Here is a 23,787-nt window from a genome sequence, read left to right on the forward strand (position 1 = left end):
TTGTGGGCAGTGCTGCTGTTCATAGTAAATTATGCCACAGGCCACTCTAGCCCTGGAGCAGCCCAGAATCAGGAAAGTGGACAGAGATGTCTTATAGATGCCCAGCACAGAATTTCACCCATGACTTGCAGTGCAGACATGTTTTTTAACCTGACAGGATCATCAATAGCCAACAATTACTCTGATCAAAACTTCTGGAGGGCAAAGGAGCCAGAAATTTACCATTATGGTGAAATGGTAGCTTTTTCATGTTAAGTTTGCAATTGAGGCGGGAGGGAGAGGGGAGCAATCTTCTGTTTTGGTCGGGGCAGGGGAAAGAGCGAGCTAGCTCCTTTCAGGGCTGGGGCAGTGGGGAGCAGCGAGCTCTTCCTGAAACCGGGTGCAGAGGGGGGAGAGCAAGGTCCTGGAGTGGAGAACAACAGAATGTGTCCCTCCAAAAGGGGTCATATTTTAATTTCTGCATACACCACTGGTTTGCAACCACCTTTCAATTATAAAACCCTGGTTTATCTCACTATAACCTTGTCTTGGAAAATTGGTTTGATTTGAAAATTGTAAGATTTATTGTGAGGACAAAGGAGAGTTACAAAGGTTCGTCATACTTTACAAACTTGTTTTTGTTACAGAATACTTTTTGAGTTAAAAAACTAGTCTGATCTGAAAATTATTACTTTGTCTTGCATTTTGTCTTCCTCTGCGGCACTACCCATGCATACTTGATGTATTTGAGTCTCCTTTAACTTGTTTGCCCAACCACATTTGGGGGGGGGGAAAAAAAAGATGGTGATTAAGAAAAGCTAATGACTGTTTTTATTTATTTATTTATTTGAAATGGAATAGTAGTGAGATGCACCATGGCAGAGAACCTGGAACCTCTGGCATGGTGGGGTTGCCCCAGAGCCATGAATGCTGGAAGGGTACTCTGCAGGGGAGGAGTTTCTGGGGAGTCAGAGCACCTGGGAAAGCTTTTGTCAATTTTACTTTGCAGAAAGTGAAATTGATAAAAGTCTTCCAGGCAGGCAGCTGTTACTTTGATTTTCCTGATGGAAAATCAAAGTTTTTCAGCAACACTGAATTTTTTTCACAGAAGATTTTAATTCTGTGAAAAAGATATTTTTGTCAGACAATCATTTAGATGGAAATTTTTTCAACTAGTTCTATTCCTGGTACACCACTTCAGAAATTTCTCTGTAGAAACTCTATAGCTCCCAACCTTTATGCCATCTGCCAAAAAAATGAGCTCTGTGAATTAATGGTAACTCAGTAGTAAACCGAGGTTAATGCATGTAAGTACAAGTATCAATTTACAGATAAAAAAATATAAAGATATTGAAAAAGGACATGTTGATTTATTTGAGAGTTGTTATTTTAGGAAATCATGCTGGCTGTTATGTTATTACTCGGCTTCACCCTGGTACAGAAACTGGAGAGCCTATATGATACTATGCCAGAGTTTATAGTTTGAAATGTAAGCATGTTCCCACCAAGTTTCTTACCAAATAATTACTTCAGTGTTCACCTCCCATTGTTCTTCTCTGCCTGAATTGCAAGAGGCACAAACCTGGAAAGTATGTTTTTCTTGATCTGTTTGTAAAACCTGAGTTTGCAGTAATGTTTTAATGCTCCTCTTTGCTTGGATGCTGTTGCATTAAGATAGAGAATTCATACATTTAAGGTATTATGTATAATAGATAATGTACACACTAAATACTTCACTTTTCACTAAAGTTAATGTATCGGTCTACCCTAGCAGCAGCAAAATAAATACCTGAAGGTGCTCCTTTTAAGAAATGATAGTATTGTAATTTTTAATTATTTTTCACATTACCAATAAAGGCAAAAGAGAATGGTAGTGTTATTTTAAAAAATTGGAAATACTGGGCAATAAGAAACGTTTCTTTCTTTCTTTCTTTCTTTCTTTCTTTCTTTCTTTCTTTCTTTCTTTCTTTCTTTCTTTCTTTCTTTCTTTCTTTCTTTCTTTCTTTCTTTCTTTCTTTCTTTCTTTCTTTCTTTCTGTTGAAAGGTTGTCAGACTGTTTGTCTAGATTATGAATCTCACAAGGATATATTAGAAATGCTGTTGTAATCCATGACTGCTGGGTGTGGTGTTCTGTCCCTCTCTAGTGACACCTAGACCACTTAGAGATTAATGAGCTACAGCCTTAGCTAAACATGGAGTAGAGACTCATGCACTAAGCTTCAGAGGTCCCAGATTCAATCCCACCTGCAGACAACTGGGGTCTGTCAGCATTAAGAAGTTTTAAACCAAACCAGGTGACCTTATTAAAGGTTCAGTGGAGTGTCTAGAGCAGTGGTGGTCAACCTGCTCTATGTTGAGCAGTTTTAAACCAAAAATTAAGTAATTATCTTAACAGGGTTAAAATTTTCTGAAAACTGTTAAAATATGAAAATGTTAAAACTAAAACAGGAATAAAATGTTACATATATAAAAGACCAAGAAATGTAAGGCTTTGGCTTTACAAATCTGAAGATAACTAGATAACTTTCTCAAGTACTGCAAATTCTGCAAGATATTTCAAGTTTGGCAAACTGGGAAGAACAATTTAAGCTACTTTTACACATTTGATAGGTTCCAAATTAGTTGTGAACTTTCAGGGGGAAAAAAGACTTATTTGTGCATTGTGGATGATTCATAGGTGACATTGTCTCCCATGTATAGCAGTGCTCAAAATTAATCTGATTTTAGACTGTATAAGAGAATGATGCCGGAAATGTCATTATTAAAAGTTCAGTGCTTGCGTATTTTCCACTGCTTTCAGCTTTGGTCTCTTCATCTTAAAGTAAGTGCAGAAATAGAAAGTTTGGAGAAGAGTGATGTGAGAAATTAGTCATGAAGGGGCTTCCGTACTTGCAAAGAGTACGGATACCGGGTTTTGTTCTTTTTTAAAGAGGAGGCTGTTGATAGGATACATCATACTTGTCTACTGACTAATGAGTTAGGTTCCTATCATGTGAATACTTACACAACATGTGAGTAGTACTGGTAAACACAGTGGGACTGCTTGCATATGTAAATGTTTGCAGGATAGAGGCCATTTAGAGACCCTCTAGATCAGTGGTGGGCAACCTGCGGCCCGCGGGCCACACGTCACCCGTCAGGGTAATCCACTGGCGGGTTGCCAGACAGTTTGTTTACATTTGCATGGCTGCCGCATCTCCCAGTGGCCAAGGTTTGCCGTTCCCAGCCGATGGGAGCCTGCGCCACTTTCTGCAGCCCCCATTGGCCAGGAGCAGTGAACCATGACTACTGGGAGCTGCAGGCAGCTGTTCAAATGTAAACAAACTGTCTGGCAGCCCGCCAGTGGATTACCCTGACAGGCCACGTGTAGGCCGCAGGTTGCCCACCACTGCTCTAGACACTCCCTTGTACCTTTAATAAGGTCACCTAGTCAAATTAAAAGGCAAATTTTAAATAATAAAATGTTAATAATAAAATAATAAAAAATGTACATAACAGTATAAGCAAGACCATGTTTACTCTGTGGCAAGCTGGACTCTAATTTTGTTGGAAGGTGTCTAATTCTAGTTACTGCAGTAAACTGGGAATTATGTGACTACTTTGAATACATTAAAAAGGAAGGTATAAATTTAATTAATTATGCAACTATCTAATGCAATAAGTACAGTGTTTTTTAATTTATTTTAGCTTATTGTATTGTGTCACCAAATTTTCAACATGCCATATATATTTGTATTAGAATGTATAACTACACTGTAGAAGTGGTTTTGGCAAATAAGGAGACAGTAGCTGTTTTAACACCTATGCAGGCATACGGAGCAATTCTGGTGCCAACCAGAAGGTGGATGAGCACTAGGGAAAGGAATCAGTTACTTAGGAAAACCTTACTAGAACACAGCTATTTAAAGTTTTTTAAAAAGGTAGTCCGTTGTTATGGTTCCCCAGTATATATGGCACAGACCTCTAGTACCACTGCAATTAAAGAAATAACTGGTAGCAGTAATAGATAAGGTCACAAACTTTGCCAGTGTCTTGAACAATTTTCCGAGATGGCATTGTACTGTTGGGATTCAACATTCCTAAGTTCTGTTTCTGGCTCAGTAAAGGAAGTGTTCAGTAGTGGTTAAAGTGTCGCTTATAAGGCCAGAAGAGAACGCTGTGATCATCTGCTCTGCCTTCATGTATGACACAGGCCATAGGATTTCCCTGAATTAATTCCTATTTGAATTAGAGCATACGTTTTAGAAAAACATCCAATCTTCATTGAAAAGTTTCTAGTCAAGGAGAATCCACTTCAACTATTGATAAATCCTTCCAGTGGTTAATTACCTTCACAGTTAAAAATGTGTACCTTGTTTCTAGCCTGAATTTGTCTAGCTTCAACCTCCAACCATTGGATCTTGTTATGCCTTTGTCTGCTAGATTGAAGAGTCCATTTTCAAATTTCTGCACCCTTCCTGACTATAACCAAGTAACTCCTTACCCTTTTTGTTAAACAAAACAGATTGGGTCTTACACTATGGGAGTATTTTAATCATTCTCCTAGCTCTTCTCTGAACTTGTCCAGTTTATCAACAACCTCTTGAATTGTGGACACCAGAACTGGACACACTATTCCAATAGTGGTCAGATCAGTGCCAAATACAGAAGTAAAGTAAACTCCCTACCCCTATTTGAGATTTCCTGGTTTATAAGAATTGCATTAGCAGTTTTGACCACAGCCTCACGTTGGAAGCTCATGTTCCACTGATTATCTACCATGACCCCCTCTTCTCCCACAGGTTTTTTTTCAGAGTCACTACTTCCCATCATGTAAGCATGGCCTACATTCTTTGTCCCTAGATGTAGAAACTTACATTTGTCTGTATTAACATGCATATTGTTCACTGGCACCCCACTTACCAAGTGTTTCAGATCACTATTATTTACTACTCATCTGCAAACTTCATCAGTGATGATTTTAGGTAATACAAATATAACACAAAGGGAGTTTGGCTAAGTTGATTTGACATGGACATGCCCTATGAAAGATCTGGGTCCTAGTCCCACCTCTGCCAGAAAAGACGTAAGACTTTGTTACCTCATGTGCAAAATGCAGACACTAATAGTATGTTGTGGCCTAGCAGAGAGATATAAGGCTTTGTTCAGGAAGTGTTAAGAAGGGCACAGAAATACCACTCGGGGAAAGAAATTCACTATCAGCCAAGTTTAGTTCCTAGCCCAAAAGGCTGTTCTGCGGTGAGGGATTGGTAGTGTGACTGGAAAATTTAGGGGCAAGTGTAAAAGAGGTTCTTTTGCATATGTGCAAATGGCGATTTTCTGTAACGTTTAGAACTTGGCTAAATCTGGCTGACTTTTTTGAGAGGAACAAGAAAATACATCTCTTTGACCCTAGGGATTTCAGGTTCCTCCTCCAAATTACGACTGTTCTAAAATAGTTGGAGACAAACTTTAACATTGGTAAAAGTACTTATTCTTCCCATACCTGCTTCCTTGAGATTGGTTGAAATGTTTTTGCTGTGAATGTACTAATAAAATAATTGGGAGTTCCCTAGCCAATCTGTGTTTAAGAGCTATGATCCAAAGCATTAAGAATTTGGGGCAGTTTTTTGGCAATTTGGCAAACTGACTTATCTGTCATTTGACAAATGGCTTGAGCCCTCCTCCCACATTCACCCCAGGCTGTCCGAAGAAAGTTTCTTCTGAGAAGGAAATTTCAGAAACTTACTGTGAATTCGTTTAGTTTTAGTGAACTGAGAGTCAAAATCAGGCTTATAATGGAAAGTTATTCATGTAGCTTTAACTGTGAAGAGGTTATCACCTTTCTTCAATAATGGGAACCAGTTAAATAATTTTCCTGGCCTTATATAATGTGTAGTACTGTGAACTACAAACATTGTATCATATTTAATGCAGCTATTGTAATATCTATCTATCTATATATATCTATCTATATATATCTATCTTGACGTATGAAAAACATAAAGTAGAGAGAGGGAACCTGGATTGCTTTGAAGGTCAATAAAACCTGGGTTGTGCAATCTAGAGAGAAGCTGAAAAGTGCTTGTTAGAGCTGATAGTTATGGTATTTATGAATTTTTCTTAGTGTGAAATAATAAAAATGTTTAAATATTTAGTATTTCAGTCTATTTTCTTGTTGGAAATGAAAAGTTGTATCTTGAAGCAAGTGAAAATCCAGTGCCCATAAGAGCTTTGTCATGGAATGTTAGTGGACTTCCCTGTGAAGAATAAGTTTGAGGCTTCCTTAAAAATCCTACCTCTGCTTTGTGCAGCTGGAGATCTTTTATGCAGCATTTACAGCCAAGCAGGCTTTGTGAAGCATCTGCCAATTGCAGAGAAATGACTCCCTTTTGTCATTGGCAGGTGTGTGAGCAAAGCTTGTTGGGTTAGGTAGCCAACCAGAAATGGAAAATATAAATAGTATTTGTGTTGAACTGGGTCAGGACCCAGGTACAAGAACGTAATTTGAGGTGGGTTATCACTGAGGAGGGTGAATGTGGAAAAAATAGACATAAAAGTCCTTAACTACAGAAAAGGAGTACTTGTGGCACCTTAGAGACTAACCAATTTATTTGAGCATGAGCTTTCGTGAGCTACAGCTCACTTCGTCGGATGCATACTGTGGAAGCTGCAGAAGACATTATATACACACAGAGACCATGAAACAATACCTCCTCCCACCCCACTCTCCTGCTGGTAATAGCTTATCTAAAGTGATCAACTTGATGATCACTTTAGATAAGCTATTACCAGCAGGAGAGTGGGGTGGGAGGAGGTATTGTTTCATGGTCTCTGTGTGTATATAATGTCTTCTGCAGCTTCCACAGTATGCATCCGACGAAGTGAGCTGTAGCTCACGAAAGCTCATGCTCAAATAAATTGGTTAGTCTCTAAGGTGCCACAAGTACTCCTTTTCTTTTTGCGAATACAGACTAACACGGCTGTTACTCTGAAACTTAACTACAGACTGGTCTCAGTGAGAGAGGCTTCCCCTGAGGGACCTGTGATTTTTCCCCCATGAGAACTTCTGTGGAGTAAAAAGCCAGTTCCTCTCTTCCTTTGTTTTTCACTCAAGGTTCTTTTTCTGAGAGTCTTTCCCTTATCTTTCCCTTTGGATTCGCATCTCTGTTTTTGTCATTTCTGAGTTTCTGAAAGAGATTGAAATCACCAGTGAAGAAGGGGGACACCCTCGATGCCTGAAGAGATGGTGGTATTAAAAATACTCTTAAGTCATCCTTGCTTGTATGCTTCACTAGAATCTGTAGAGGGTAATATCCACCAGAGGCAGGAAGATCACTCCATTCCTCATATATGCAGACAGACATTATTTACAATTTACTAAACGGTCATTCAACTTTACATTAAATATTTTTAATATAACTTTTATATTGACTTTTTTTCTTCCTCCCTATCCTTTTCCCTTCAATCACGCTTTCTTTTCATTTCAAGTATTCTGGTGCATCTCTTTCTGTTTCTCTCTGCATTTGCTCCCAACTTCCACCTCCCCCCCCCCATCATGTTCTTCGCTCTCATTCATTCGGTTATATTTCACATTCCCAAAGATGTGTGACTCTTCCCCATCCCTCAAATCACCTTTTTGTGGTCAATACTTCTAAGTCTTTCTAGTCCTCTGTCACACAAGCATTCATCAATAAACCATGAAGGTAGGAGAAAGTTATGGGTTGATTGCTCAGTACCAATACTCTTGATTGCAAGGGGAGCATACCTATAGGATTCTTCTCATACTAGCGAATTCTTCTATCCTCAAGGGTTCTTGGCACCCTTTTCTTTCCCCTCTCTGCTTAAATTATTGGTGCACAGGAAAGCCTTAGCCTTACCTCCATCCTTCCCCACATAGGTTCTAGGGGTGGAAAGTTCCATGGTTCAAGGTGAAGGCCAGGGGAAGAGCTACTTCTTGAAGTTTCTCCTTCCTACTCCCTATGCATGCAGTTGAATAGGGGATGGTGAGGAAATGGCCCATCAGTTGACTCTAATGGTGGAGTGAGAGGAAATTAGAAATGCTATTCTAGCAGAGGAAATGGGAAATATCTACTGTCTTCAAGAATGCAGAAGATTATGATGCTTACAAAAGTAGAGTTTTTATAGATCATGTTTTTATGAAATATGATGTTTTCTTTTAGACCAAAACCAGTCTAGAAAAAAGAAGTGTAAACTTGCTAGTTGAGTTCGATGTGCATCCTATAATAGACTTATTCATCTCCTAATTATTATGAAATATCATGCAAAGTTACTTAATAAAAAAAAAACAACCTAACATTAGCTTGTTACTGTCTTATTAAGGTTTTGCAGTATCTCATGCAATGATACTGGCAGACAGATTCTACAATATATACTTGAGACTAAAGAAAGCATGTATCTGAGAATCTGTAGGGTATTTCCATTTGCTTTCATATTAAATATAAAATACACACCGCAAGAGAAATATATTAAAGCTATTCAGCCATAATCAGTGCTTACTTTGGGTTGACTCTGAAAGGGACTGTTATTAACCTGAGCAATATGGAACTTAAAGTATTGATTAAAATATTTCATTTCTCATAGTATTGAGTGTGGCTCAGTATTCAGAAGTCTGTTCTTCTTTAGTTTTCTAAAAGAAACCTGCAACCAGTTACTTAGCTGTACAAGACAGTTTGTTTATTCGGTAGTACAGAAAAGTATTAGTAAGAATTAACTACTGTGGTTCTCAGGGGAACCGTGATAATGATTTGCAATTACGTTTCACCTTAATTAAACTTTAGAACACCTCTCTGTCATAGGGATCTATTACATCCAGTCTCAGTTCTCTGTGTCTAGCCATTTGACAACACTCCCCAAGGTGTTGAGTTTAGCTGTCATTTGAGGCTGGGCAAAAGGGAGGGATGCAAAGGAGTTAAGCAGCCAGCTCCCATTGAATATTAGTAGGAACTGGGAGACTTAAACCTTTAGGCACCTTTGAAAATTGTATCTTAAATGTAGTGTGCAAGTGCCTGCATCGACAAGACAGTTACACATCTTTCTAAGACAAGTTGTTTTTAAAGTACATAGATCTGAGCTTTTCATTATGTACATTTGCGTAGTTGAAAATGGTTTCTTCTAAGGCTTTCTTTTTGTTTTTTCTCTGAAATTTACTTCTTTGGCAGAAAGGCTTTTCTTTATTTTGCGGGTGGGAATGAGGAAAGAGAATAAGTAGTTGGGAAAGAAGTCATTCACAATGCAGGTTTCAGAGTGGTAGCCATGTTAGTCTGTATCAGCAAAAAGAACGAGGAGTACTTGTGGCACCTTGGAGACTAACAAATTTATTTGAGCATAAGCTTTCGTGGGCTAAAACGCACTTCATCGGATGCATGCAGTGGAAAATACAGTAGGATACCCACTATAATGAGAGTGATCGGTTAAGATGAGCTATTATCAGCAGGAGAAAACAGACAAAAACAAAAAAAACCCTTTTGTAGTGATATCAGGATGGCCCATTTCCAACAGTTGACAAGAAGGTGTGAGTAACAGTAGGGGGAAAAATAAACATGGGGAAATAGTTTTACTGTTTAATTTGCAAACTGGACGCCGTTAAATTAGGCTTGAATAAAGACTGGGAGTGGATGGGTCATTACACAAAGTAAAACTGTCCTAGAAGTTTTCCAAAATATAGGATGGGAAAAGAGGAAGCAACCTTTTTGTTTGGCACTTGTGCTAATGAATCAAGACACAAATCTGCAGCACAGAAGTAATTTCTCATAGAATAAATACAATTATGAAAACCTGTTAATATTTGAGGAGATTAATCCTTTTTCCCCTCAATGGGGTATGTAGCTACTAAGGATTCCTTCTCACAGTAACCTAGTCCTAGGATTGTTGTCAAAAGTAGGTGATTATTGGTTTTGGCTTAAAATGTATATGCCGGTTGCATAAAGTTGTAGATAGCCATATTTAAATCTGGCCTTCACATTTCTTTTCTTTTTTTTCCTAAGTATTTTCATATCTTCAGTGTTTTTGTTAATCAATTTGAACGTGTGCAGCTCTATCTTATTGAAAAACGTTTTTATGCACTTGAATACTTTCAATACATGGCATTTAAAAGTACACCCACTGCACAGTTAAACAACGGAGCAAAAATACCTTTTGAAGTGTGGCCATTGAGGTGAAAAAGTACATTTTCAAAAGAGGAGCTCAAATTCAGCAAGATTGAAGCTGATGTATTTATATTTATTTTTAAAAATATTGAAAAGCAGTGCAATGAATTGCCCTTAATTTCTTGTAGGTAAAATTGTGATACTGTGAGGTACTTTTTGGTATACTCCTTTGGGCAAGAGGAGTTACCCTGAAAAACAAAACATCATGGAATTTCTCAAATGAGGTATCTGCCTCCATTGTCCACAGGACTGAGTATAAATTCTTGAACCTGAACTTTTCCATCTCCTTTGTTTGCTAATATGCCCTCCGCCTCTTCTGCAACATTGCTGCATCACTTGCACCTCTGCTGAAACTTTCATCCTTTTCTTCAACTCCTTTCAGCCTGGTCTCCACAGTCTTGTCCTACCTGCACCAGCATGTGTTAAATGCTTTCGCCCACTTTCTCACACATACAGGTAGTTTGATTTATATTGTGCCCAATCATTAAACACTTAATTTGCTCACTAATTATTGCAGGTTCTACTCCAAAATTGTCCTGATTGTTTTTAAAACCTTCCATAAACTTTATCCTCTTCCTTGCTCCTTTCTCTTGTCTAGCTTTGTCAAGTTCTCTGACCCTTCACACAGTCCCACCACGGTTAGTATAAAAGTAACTGTCTGTTCAACTGCCTCCCATATGCAGTAGTTTTCTTATGCCTTAGTGATGCTCTGCTTATTTTTATCTCATCTAAAAATATCTTCTTTTTCTACCGCTTAAGTTTTCTTTCACTCTATTAACTCTTTAAAGTGTTTTGGGCTATAGGTTGAGAGGCCATACAAAATAAAATTTCATTTATTGTAATTATTATTCTTACTATAATTTTTATATTATGGAAGCACCTGAAATGTGCTGTGTTTCAATCCCTGTCCCAAAAAGCTTACATTTTAAAACAACCAAAGCAAAATACAAGAAAAGGGAAAGTATACACACAAGCAAAATGGTCAAGATGGTAATAAGAACATGTGTTAGTTTTAATATTTTTGTCATGGTTCATATATAAATTAAATCAATCTTAATTGTCCTCTATCTACAATGTATGCTGCCAATATTTTATAGTTATTTGCTCTTTCATCATTTTTCTAGATGTCCCAAAGCATGTCTTCAGTGTCTTCAAGACATTCTGAAAAAATAGCTATCCGAGAGTAAGTATATTTTTATTCTGACATTTTGTTCTTGATATGGCTCAATACATTTTATGTCTTCAATAACAAATGTACAGGTAAAGTATGTGGAGGTAATGTGTAGTCATTCTTTTCAGCATCTTAACCTCAAATTCATATCTGAGACTACAGTGAATTTCCTTAGTAATAAATCTTTATTAAATTTGATTCTTTATATTCTTTTACAATCAAGCTTTCAATACATGGTCCATGAGGCTACGAACGTATTTTTAAATGATTTGTATAACATCATCACCATAATTTGGATTCATTCTCATTTCATGGCTTTTCTATAATGATAAATCTAGTTGGGGATTTCAGCTATGATTTTATGTCCAAGAAATAATTACTCCATTCAGAATAACTCTGCTAAAATATATCATGTGAATTCCTAAGATTACTTGTGAAGATGCCTTTTTTCAAAGAGATGTGTATCATGGGTAACTGGTTAGGCGCTATTAAAATTTGTTGGGGGCAAATCCTGGACCCAATGGGCTTTTTGCTGTTGACTTCAGATTTCACTGTTGATGTTTACAGCAAGGTCGTCCTTTCCTTTAAGGTATCTTATTCTGTGAGTTAGTACCCACTTCTAATAATCCGAGTTCGTATTGTTGTCTGTAATAATGTGAGGTAGAAAGGGGTGTTTCAAGTTGAGTGCCAAGTAATTTTATCATGATTAAGAACAAGCAAGATAATTGCAATTAACTATGACTATTATTATTATTTATTATTATTTATTATTAAGTAAAGGAAGGTCTGAGAGATGTTGGATCTGAACTGGAAAGTTGCTTCTTGATGTTGCTCTGTGGCTGTTTTATAGAGACAATGAGCAGAGATGAGAGGCTGCATTGAGAGTGTTTCATGGAGTTGAAAGATAAGAGCAGGGAGTGCTGCTAGTTTGCTTCCTCAGTTCAGAGAAGCTTTATCCTGCTCTTGCTTCTGATTCCTTGGAAGGAGGAAAATACCTCTTTCAGGCTTGGTTGGATTCATATCTGTGGTTGTCCTTTCACTGGCTCATGGGTTGGTCTTAGTAATATCTTCAGCTCGTGACATGTAGTCTGTTAATTCATATGTAGTGTACATTTAATTGTCTTTGTTCCTGTGGCAGGAAATTTTCAGCATCTGATAGAGTTTTAACTATTTCTTTTATTCCATCCATTTTCTTAAATATCGCTTGAGGTCCATCAGAGCTTAATAGGAATTGAAATTTGGTTTCAGATGGGCTTATACATCCTTATGTCAGAGATAAGTTTTCCAGTTCTTAAAATAGTTCTTTTTAAACTTAATTGTTAAAGAGGGTCTTCAAAATTAAATAGCCATCCAAGAAGGCATTGACTGCTCTTCTTAAAAGTCCTTATCTTTCTGAGTTTGGAAAGGAAATTGCTTAACTAAATAACTTAAGTCTCCAATTAATATAAATATTCTGTACTCATTGCTGTGCAGTTATAGCAGTGTCATTTAGTTCCATAGTGGTCCATAAACCATCTTGCATTTAACATAGCAATGACATTAGGAAGTTTTTACATTAGAAGATGCTTGCATTTGATTGCAAAACATTTGTAAATGTATGTCTCAAAAGAGGTCCATACAGTCTTTTATCATCTAAGGAAAAGCATGACACAGAGTTTTCAGTTTTAAGCAGGAACATGAATTAAAGTGCCTGATATTAAATGAGGATGTTGATATAACAGGCATCACAGTAACTTGGTGGGAAGATGCTAAGCAAAGGGACACAGTAATACCAGGGTACAAAATACATAGGAATGATAGAGTAGGTCATGCTGATGGAGGAATGGCATTATATGTGAAACAAAGCATAGAGTCAAATTTAGTAAAAATCTTAAATGACTCAAACAGTACCATTGAATCTCTATGGATAGAAATTCCATGCTTGAAGAATAAGAGTATAGCAGTAGGAATATACTAGTGACCACCTGACCAGGATCATGATGGTGATTGTGAAATGCTCAGGGAGATTAGCGAGACTATAAAAATAGAAACCCCAATAATAATGGGTGATATCAGCTACCTCCAAATTGATGGGGTACATGTCATCTCAGGACCAAATGCAGAGATAAAAAATTTCTAGACACCATTAGAGACTAACAAATTCTCTAAGGTGCCACAAGTACTCCTGTTCTTTTTGCGGATACAGACTAACACGGCTGCTACTCTGAAACCTAGACACCATTAAGGACTGCTTCTTGAACAAGCTTGTCCTGGATCCCACAAAGGGGGAGGCAATTCTTGATTTAGTCCTAAGGTGTGCTCATGATCAGGTCCAAGAGGTGAATATAGCTGAACCACTTGGTAATAGCAACCATCATGTAATAAAATTTAACAAGCTCGTAGGGGGAAAGATACCAGAGAAACCTACCACAGTAGCATTTAACTTCAAAAAGGGGAACTATACACAAATGAGTAGATTAGTTAAATGGAAATTAAAAGCAAGCTGCATGGAAAGTTTTTAAAAACACTGTAATAGAGGCTCAAACTATATGTATACCGCAATTTAAAAAAAAAAAAAAAGTGAAAGGACAAGGGTGATCCAGTGGATATAGTGTATTTGGGACTTGCAGGAAGCATTGACAAGGTCCCTCACCAAAGGCTCTTAAGCAAAAGGAGTCATGACATAAGAGGGAAGATCCTCTCATGGATCAGTATCTCATTAAAAGATAGATAACAAAGACTTGGAATAAGTGGTCAGTTTTCGCAGTGGAAAGAAGTAAATATTAGGGTCCCCCAAGGATCTGTACTGGGACCAGTGCTGCTCAACATATACATAAATCATCTGGAAAAGGGAGTAAACAGTGAGGTGGCAAAGTTTGGAGATGATACAAAATTGTTTAAGATAGTTAAGTCCAAAGCAGACCGCGAAGAGTTACGAAGGGATCTTTAATAAAAAAAAAAAAAAAAAAAAATGGGTGACTGGGCAACAAAATGGCAGATGTAATTCAGTGTTGATAAATGCAAAGTAATGCACACTGGAAAACATCATCCCAACTACACATACAAAACGATGAGGTCTAAATTAGCTGTTACAGCTCAGAGATATTTCCCACCCCCGACAATGTATTGCTGTGACCCAAGGACCTCTTGATGCCAACGGGCAGAGGGCACAGGGCTACATAGGGGTTCAAGGGGGAGAGATAGCTCAATGGTTTGAGCATTGGCCTGCTTAACCCAGGGTTGTGAGTTCAATCCTTGAGGGGGCCATTTAGGGATCTGGGGCAAAAATTGGGGATTGGCCCTGCTTTGAGCAGGGGTTGGACTAGATGATCTCCTGAGGTCCCGTCCAACCCTGATATTCTATGATTCTATGATAAGTATCCCCTCAGTTCCCCCAAAAGAATGTCATGTAAGGTTTCTAATAAATGCCTGTGTTACACTAGTCATCATAATCTTTGTATGACAATATGTGAGGAATTATGTGTATGTGCTGAGAATTATGTTCTCTAAGTCTTGTAGTTAAAGGCAGGTCACTCAAATGTAGTGCACCTTGAGCTGAACTTCTCCAGACAAGAGGTAGAAGACACTTATCTCCCTGGTGGACTATTGTATACAGTGTGTCCTACAGCAGAAGTTTATTAACATACTGAGGCCTGATCAATACTAGGAAATTAGGTTGGTGTAGCTGCATCACACAGGGATGTGAAAAATCCACACCTCTGAGCTATGCAATTAAACTGACCCCCGCTGTAGAATTCTCCCGCTGACCTAGCTACCGCTTCTCAGGGAGGTGGAATACCTATATCAACAGGAGAACCCCTCCCATCAGTTTAGGTAGTGTCTTCAGTAAAGCGCTACAGTGGCACAGCTTCATTTTAGGTGTGGACAAGCGCTGAATCAACTGCTAATGAAGAGTTTGTGGAGATTTCAGAAGTAATTCACAGGAAGAGGTAAACAGCAGAAAGGTGGAACACCCTGTTTTCAGGTGAAGATCAAAGGTCTGCTGTGATATATCTGAAGGGGCAGAGACACACCCTGGCATCCTTCAGTCTTTGAAGACAAGCTGCCAGAAGATTAGATTTTATGAAAGGGGGATCTCAGTCATCCTGGTTGAAAAAACTGGGAAAAGGGCTTGAGATAAGCTATCCTGTAGGTCTTGTGAGTTAAGTTTAAGCTCTAGGAAGCGTGTTATGATTTTGTTTTATATGTAATCAATTTTCCATTATTCTTTCTTACTATCATTTGATTATAAGCTTATTCTTGCCTTCACTATAATATATCTAAATGCTGTGTGTTAAGCAGAGTAGCGATCCTGAGTTGAATTGTGTAAGCTGGTTTGTGCTATTCCTTTGTGAGTAGAGGATGACCTGAGAGTTCAGTGCATGGTCAGTGTAACAGGGGCTGATCTCTCCAGAGGGATGGTCAAAGGTTGGTTTGTGCCTATTGCTAACCAGTATAGAAAGAAAGAGGCCTGCAGAAGCCCGGAAAGTAGTGCTTGTGTTGCCAGAGGCTGGTGGAGTTAAGGAGCTGATCCACACCAGGCACAGACAAGACTCTGTCATGCTTATAGCAGGTGGTGGCAAGGTGCCTCACAACCCTGGGTAGCCCTGGGAAGCATCACAGTTACTTATGTGTAACTTTGTGCAGAAAAATTTGTTTGAAGCACATTGTTAGGAGAAAAAAGAGGCGCCAAAACATGTTTTTTAAAAACCAAGAGGAATTAACACTGTCCTCATAGGAAACCTAATAATTATTGGGTTACATAATGTACAGCATTACATAATGTACAGATATGCATAAATTCTAAAATGTGTTTCAGACAATGATAAGTAGGTCTGTGTAATGCTTGAAAAAAGTGCTTTAGTAATCAGTGTAAATATTCAATGCTATATTTTTATATTTTGCTGTTAAGTATTCTTTCTTTATCCAGTTTTCAGGTTGGCGATTTGGTTCTCATTATCTTGGACGAACGCCATGACAACTATGTATTATTTACTGTCAGTCCAACATTGTATTTCTTACATTCAGAGTCTCTTGCTGCGCTGGATCTGAAGCCAGGTGAGTGTGGTAAGTGTCAGATAACTCTGTGGCATAATGTTCTGAGGCACTTAACATGATCTTATACCCTTATTTTTCTAACAGCTCTTTAATAATTACATATATAGATGTATGTTTTAGCTATAGACATAATGTATATTTGTAGCAAAAGTTGTAGTTAATCTTACATTGAGTTTTTCATTTTAGCCTCCTTCAGTAATTTTCTGAAAGGTTTTTTTTAGGCAGAACTTTTCCATATTACGTTTTGTCCCAGAAGTGAATACTTTGGACAGTTAGAGCAAAATGCATTCATTTTTTTTTATTTATACTGTAAAACAAATTCAAGACTATATTTATTCATACATACATGCACATTTGATACATGTACCATATGAAATTACCATTTGGCTTAGTCATGTTACTATTTATGGTTCTAAAATTACACAAAGTATTGATGATGGCTGTGTAGGTCTGTTTTTGTGCTGCCATTTACAAATTTGAGGTGTGAGCCCATTGCAGAGGCTTGAACTTCCACCTGTGCTGTAGAAGGAATTGACTTTTTAAAAAAAACCCAAGGACTCAGTTTTATTTTGAAGGTATTTTCCCTCCAGGCAAAGAAATCCCCTGTAGCATGGATGGAATTTTATGGATCTATATGTTCAGTGTGAGAGAACTGGAAACAATAACTTTTTATTTCCTGATTTTTAAATGCCTACTTTTGCTGCTGTTTCTCAACCCTACATAAATGAAGTTCAGCAGGGCTCAAATTTTCTTACAGGAAAATGTTTGCTTTAGAGCAAGGGTTCCAAAACTTTTTGCCAGCACGACCCATTTTAGTGAATTATTTCCTTGTGGGCCTCAGACAGCATGGAAGCCACCATTTTGAAGAGCACAGCATGCCTGGTACATATGGTAGATGAGGTCACGCTGTGCAGAGGATGCCATTTTGTAGAGCATTATGACCTCGCACACACCGTACATGTGAAGTCCAGTGGTGAGCTGGAGCCGGTTGGCACCAGTTCGCTAGAACCTGTTGTTAAATTTAGAAGCCCTTTTAGAACCGGTTGTTCTGCAAGGGACAACCGGTTCTAAAAGGGCTTCTAAATTTAACAGGCCCAAAGTGGCGCCTTAGGCGCCGACTCCATGGGTGCTCCAGCCCTGGAGCACCCAAGGGGAAAATTTAGTGGATATAGAGCACCCACCGGCAGCTCCCCGCCCCACGCCTGGCCCCAGCTCACCTCCGCTCCGCCTCCTCTCCTGAACGCAATGCCCTGCTCTGCTTCTCTGCCCACCCCCCCCAGCTTCCCATGAATCAGCTGTTCGCGTGGGAAGCTGGGGCAGGGTGAGAAGCAGGCTTCACTCAGGCCCAGGGAGGCAGAGCGGAGGTGAGCTGGGAGGGGGGGGGGAGGTGCAAGGAGGGCCACCCGCGCCACAGCAGGTAACCTGGGGGGCGCAGGGGAACTGCTTCCCGCCCCAGCTCACCTCCGCCACCCTCAGCCTGAGCGTGAAGCCGCGGCCTGTTTCTCAGCCCTCCCAGGCTTCCTGCCGAACAGCTGATTCGCGGGAAGCCAGGGGCGGGGGCAGAGAAGCAGAGCGGGGCAGCACGTTCAAGGGAGGAGGCGGAGCGGAGGTGAGCTGGGGCCAGGCACAGGGTGGGGGAGCTGCAAATTTTTTCTGTGGGTGCTCCAGCCCCGGAGCACCCAGGGAGTTGGCGCCTAAAGCGTCACTTTTGATGTGTTCAGTGCGGGAGCGGCCGCTCCCCCTGCTCCCCCCAGCTACGCTCCCCCGCCCCTAGGAGCCAGAGGGACCTGCCGGATGCTTCCCGGGAGCTGCCCCAGGTAAGCACCTCCAGGACTCCCCACCTCGCCCCCCGGCAGGTGCCTCTGGTTCTTAGGGGTGGGGTGGGCACCCACTGCGGTGGCCCACGAGACCCTCCTGCCTGGTTCTGGGGGCAGTCGGGGGACAGGGGAGGGGGGTGGATGGGGCAGGGGTCCTGGGGGTTGGGTCAAGGAACGCGGGGGGGGTTGAATGGGGCAGGAGTCCCGGGGGGGCGTGGGTAGGCAACGACCCCCTCGTGGGGTGAGGAGGGAACCCGTTAAGATTTTGGCAGCTCCTCACTGGTGAAGTCATACTGTGCAGAGCAAAATTACATCTTCTGCACGCTGGGAATCTCTGCAACCCCATCTGCTGATGGTGGAACCCCATTTGGGGACGCAGTCCACAGCCAGAGAACTGCTGCTTACAGAGTACAGAGACTGTGCTAAAAATTTGGGACTGATACACTATGCACTTCCTATAAAACAGGTTGAACTCCCACGTCAAATACAAAACGGAATGCAACCTTAACAATGGCATCACAGTGTCACAGCCATAATTTTATGAAATATAAAATAAGGCTAATGGAACCTAGGTATCCAAACCAACACGTTTTTCCCTCCAGTTCATTTTGATAGCCATTGATTTACACATGTGAGGTTACATGAACATCCTCAGCAAAGAGAATGTTAAGAAGTGTATAACTATAAGCACAAATATTGTTTAATTTTTTCAAATTTGAAGATACTTTATTTGTGTAATTATAGGGTATGTACAAGTTCCCCATTCCCAATAACGTTACGTGTTTAAATTGTGGAGAGATGGTACTCTCCCTTCATGATTAAGGTTGCTAGACACTTTGCATAAAAAGGACCCTATTGTGCACATTGAGCCAATCATACTTCTTCCATGTTTTTATAAACCAGGTATTTAGTGTTTCCCAGCTTTGGTTGTGGTTCCCCTTGGGGCATTTGTGAGTAGTCTAGTATGACTAGGGCAGGAGAAAGGAGTAGTGAGGCAAGGCAAGCTGCGTAACCCTGGATATGTGCGCGCACACAAACACAGCCGATGGGAAGTGGCATGCAGCTCCTTTAGTCCTGCCCATCTTCCCCAACTTTTCCCTCAACAGTCTCCAGTGCACGTGGGCAAAGTAGTATCTTACGTATACGGGACAATGAACTCAAGCAGCAGCCCACCAACCCTGACTTCACTAAAAGATTTTTTTCAGAAAAGCAAGCCAAAAAAAAAGTTGTTGAAAAGAAGAAAGAAACAGAAAAGGGAGGTGTGGGAGAGAATGGACGGAAAAAAGGAAAGGAGGGTAAACTGGCTATACTTGGACTTGGTGCCAAAAGACACAGTGATGGGGAAAGGTGTGTCCATCCTCAGCTAATCACAAGGAGGGCTCCAACAAAAAAACAAATTTGGTGCATACACAAATATCCTTTAACTTCCCACATATAGCATCTCAATTTGAAATTTATTACGGGTTTTCTCAGGCCAGAGATAATTTTAAAGGTCTGGATGAAACACAGGATGTACAGGATAATAAGACTTTATTAAAAGTGGTTTTGGGAAATTGATCTCTCCCTGTTTTCTGTGTGAATCTGGCAAATAAAGATGGCAAGATAAAAGTACTGTGACTTACAAAGTGGAGAGGAGGATGTGCATAGAACCACTTTTTTAGAGTTTGGTTTTAAGTTATTAGTCATAAATTTAATAACTGCTGGGAATGCTGTGAAGATTGGTGACAGACATAATAATAGACATAAAGCATCTCACAAAGAAAATGAATGGAGTATGGTTCTTGCAGATATTACTGATCTAGAGAGGCACACTGCAACTGCTTCACACTTACAGTAATCTCTGAAAAACATTGCTATGTTCCTTGCACACGCTTTAACATCAACCAGTGAGGTCAACCCCTTGTAATTTACATTCCCATTTCATTGCCCCCTTTCTACCTCCAAAGCGACTTAGTTTTGTCCACCACTTACAGATCTTGCTACTTGGGCACCAGCAAAGCCTGTGTCTTGGGGGCCCAAAATTTGGAAGAACTAGAAATATAAAGTAGAATTTCACTTTCCTTTTCCTAAATGTTTCCATCCCATTTCCTTACAAAAGGCATCTTTGGTAATGTAAACTGAGTGCTACCATTGTGTCCTTGAGTTGAAAGAAATATAAACTTGAGTGCTAGGGTTGAAAGAAACAAGCACTTGGGCTCCCCTTGTGCAGCAAAAGGCTGGGGAAAGGAGAGATCACTCATTCACCTCCTCATGAAACAAGTTAAGTTTGGGATAAATTCTAAAGAACCATATCACTATTCTTCTCCCATATTCCCAGATCAGCCATGAGCATAATGGTATGGCTGTGATGGACACTAATCAATATGTATCCAAGTACAGGAAGTTACCGTTTTAGGACTCCCAAAAATGCTGTGTCTGGGTCTGCCCTTTGACACTCAGGCATGCACATCTGCTTCTCACAGTAATATTAATCCCTCACATGTCCACCTATTATGCTGAATATTATTTATTCAGTCTTGCATTAATCTGCCTCTGCTTGTTTTGAGAGATGGGATTAGATAAACTCTGAAACTGGTTGCAGAGTTGCCCATTTCTGCAATATTTTTGCAAATCTCAGGTTTTAGATGTTTTAAGCTACTCGTGTCAGGGAAAGCTAGGGCTTTCTCACTATTTTTGTCTTTACTAATAAAGACCATCTCCAGTTTTTCCCAATGGAACCAAAGCCTGGCAGCCCTCAGCAAAGATGGTACGCCACTATTCATGTTTGGGCCAGATAAGTGATAATGAGGGGTCATGGGAACATGGAGGGGTAAGGAATGGGCGCCTTGGTGAGGACTTTGGATTATGAGCAGCAGGCAGTATGAAGAGATGGAAGGCTACTTCTTGCTAAAAAACACTTGTCAGGTGGTTAACAGTTAGGTCCAGGATATTTGTAGTGGAAGTTGAGGTTTTACAAACCTGTAATATTAACTACAAGTGTGTTTTGATTTTTATTTGAAATGTCAATGAAAACAGGTTTTTGTTTTATTTAAATATTCCTCTGTAAAGTGCACAGCCCAGACATTGATGCACTGAGCTAGTTCATGAAAACTCAGAAGTGAGTGAGTCTGTTTTCATTAACTAAACAGAGAGAAATTCAAAAAATAAAACAGCATAAATGCTGAAAAATAAATGTGATTTTTAAACTCTTCCAGTTGTATTAGTCTCAGGTGGTGGTAATAATATACAGTAAATACTTTAGTAATGATTTAGTATCTGTACCTCATTGCACTACTTAGTTTCTTTGTTTTATATGTAAAGGAAAACTGCAATTTATATAAGTAATAACTGCATGTATAAAAATAAACGCTGCATCTAGATTTAAGAGCTATAATATGCCATCTAATGTATTATTTAATATGAATTACTAAAGACCTACAAATTCACAGTCTTCCTTGTATGCTCTGTTTTGATTCTGTTTAGCTTCAGGTGCATCTAGAAGACCTTGGGTGCTAGGAAAAGTAATGGAAAAGGAATATTGCCAGGCAAAAAAGGTATGGGAATACTACTGAAAAATATGTAATTATTAAAATCAGTATACAAGGAAAATGAGGCCAGATTCTGCTACTCTTAACCATGTACAGTACTATCTTCTCCTCAAGTAGCACCACTGAAATGTATGAGACTGCTTGTGGAGTAAGTTCTACTCAGCTTGAGTAAATATGGCAGAATCTACCCAAAAAGAAAAGGAGTACTTGTGGCACCTTAGAGACTAACCAATTTATTTGAGCATAAGCTTTCGTGAGCTACAGCTCACTTCACCGGATGTTGCATCCGATGAAGTGAGCTGTAACTCACGAAAGTTTATGCTCAAATAAATTGGTTAGTCTCTGAAGTGCCACAAGTACTCCTTTTCTTTTTGCGAATACAGACTAATACGGCTGTTACTCTAGAATCTACCCAGTAGTTCTAACTGGTGATTAGAAATATTCACACTGATAGATTCTTAACTGAAGGTGTTTATGCTTGCCTGGATGAATTAATTGGAAATGTCCTATGCAAATCCTAAGATGAATTTGGGGAAGTAGTTTATCTGTGATTTTGCCATCCTACCTGGTACATGGGCCACTGCTTTGTATGAGCTATTTTGGAGAGACTGCATAAATCAGGAGGAAAATACTTATTTCTAAAAGGCTTTGACCTCTGAGCCATCGCTGCATCACAGGACCAGAGGACTAACCCTGCAGCAGCATAGAGCAGTCAATAGTTCTACTAGCCAGTTGGCACATCTCCCTGTTAATGGTAAGCTATCACTGGCTGGTCTCAGCTGTCAGTTCAGACAAATAGGGTTGTCTAGTCTGCCTCCATGTACCAGTTTTAAGAGTGCTGGGGGTGCAAATAACTTCCTGCTCTAAAAAATCTTAGTGAAAGCAGAATAAAATAGAACAACATTTTTGCGATGTAATTTGAAGTATTTGTATTTGTTTTTTTCCTTAGGCACAAAACAGATTTAAAGTTCCTTTAGGTACAAAGTTCTACAGAGTGAAAGCAGTGCCGTGGAACAAAAAAGTATAACACAGTGGGAACTCTGTTCATTCTGTCTCATTCTTTTCTGGATTGTCCTTCAGTGCTCATTCATCGCTCCAAGTAGAAGGCCATCTTTTTATACTGAGGTCATGTGACAATATGCTTCACAGATATACTACTTTTAATTTTTAATGGGTTACATTTTAGAAACAAAAATTTCATTAAAATCCCTGGTCCTATAACTGTTCTAATTTTTTTACCCAGATAACTTTAGGAGTGTGGACCAAAGGAGTTCATTTTCTCAAAGGGCAAACCTTGTGCATCATGGCTTATTATTAGCCATGTTAAATGCCTGTTAAATAAATTAGCTTGTATTTAGATGTTAAATGTTAGTTACCATTATTACCAGCATATGTCCTTTTGTGAAATCATTTAAATACTTGCACTCTTTAACAGATTCTTTATAATATGTATAAATTCATCAACTATTTAAAAAGGAGTGTTCATTGCATGCCAATAATCATAATTTTTCTTCAACATGAGTTTGCCTCAGTAGATGAATAAAGATAACTGCTGCATCTTCTTTCATTACATTTAAATGCCCTATAATGTTTAAAAAAACAACCTTGTCATTTGATGGGCTGATCTGAAAATCAGTCACAGGTGAATCTGCAATCTTCAAAAGCACTTTTGATGGATTGATCACATAGATTCTGAAGGGAAGAATCCCTGTGCTGTTAGATTTAAAGTGAAGCACTTGAACCTTCCCAACAACACAGAACTCTTTTATTAATCTATTTAGAAAAATCATATTGATGAAAATTGTATTTCATGGTTGAGTTTCAGGAAAAAACTCATTGTACATTAACCATACAAGAGTCATTTAAGTAACAAATTATTGTAATTGTAAAAGACATGTAGACTTTTAAAACAATAAAGATTTGAACCTGAAAATGTCTGAATAGTGTGTGCCTTTTTAAATGTCCACTGTTAGGATATAGATATTAAGGTCTGTCTGTAAAGGCCTGTACTCTAAGAATTTAGATGTATTCTTATCACTTGGCTAGTTATAGAGGTATAAAAGAAAGAATCAAAATCACTCTCTGCAGGTGTAAGAGCTTTCTCTTAC

At 39.2% G+C, this 23,787-nt stretch overlaps 1 protein-coding gene across 3 annotated transcripts in view; it reads left to right on the plus strand.

The window, feature by feature from the left end:
• The window catches only part of RB1CC1 (RB1 inducible coiled-coil 1), a 158,558-nt gene extending 135,007 nt beyond the window's left edge, over nt 1-23,551 (plus strand). The window contains exons 21-24 of one of the 3 annotated variants that reach the window (XM_074944388.1): nt 11,252-11,310; nt 16,208-16,344; nt 21,615-21,685; nt 22,629-23,551. In XM_074944388.1, the coding sequence (XP_074800489.1) occupies nt 11,252-11,310; nt 16,208-16,344; nt 21,615-21,685; nt 22,629-22,706 (345 nt within the window). In that variant the 3' untranslated portion in view covers nt 22,707-23,551. The remainder of the gene's footprint in view (nt 1-11,251; nt 11,311-16,207; nt 16,345-21,614; nt 21,686-22,628) is intronic. The other 2 variants (XM_074944389.1, XM_074944390.1) reach the window with 2 other exon arrangements.
• Nucleotides 23,552-23,787: the final 236 nt, after the last annotated feature.

Source organism: Natator depressus, chromosome 2, assembly GCF_965152275.1.
Source record: "Natator depressus isolate rNatDep1 chromosome 2, rNatDep2.hap1, whole genome shotgun sequence".
Classification (NCBI taxonomy): domain Eukaryota; kingdom Metazoa; phylum Chordata; order Testudines; family Cheloniidae; genus Natator; species Natator depressus.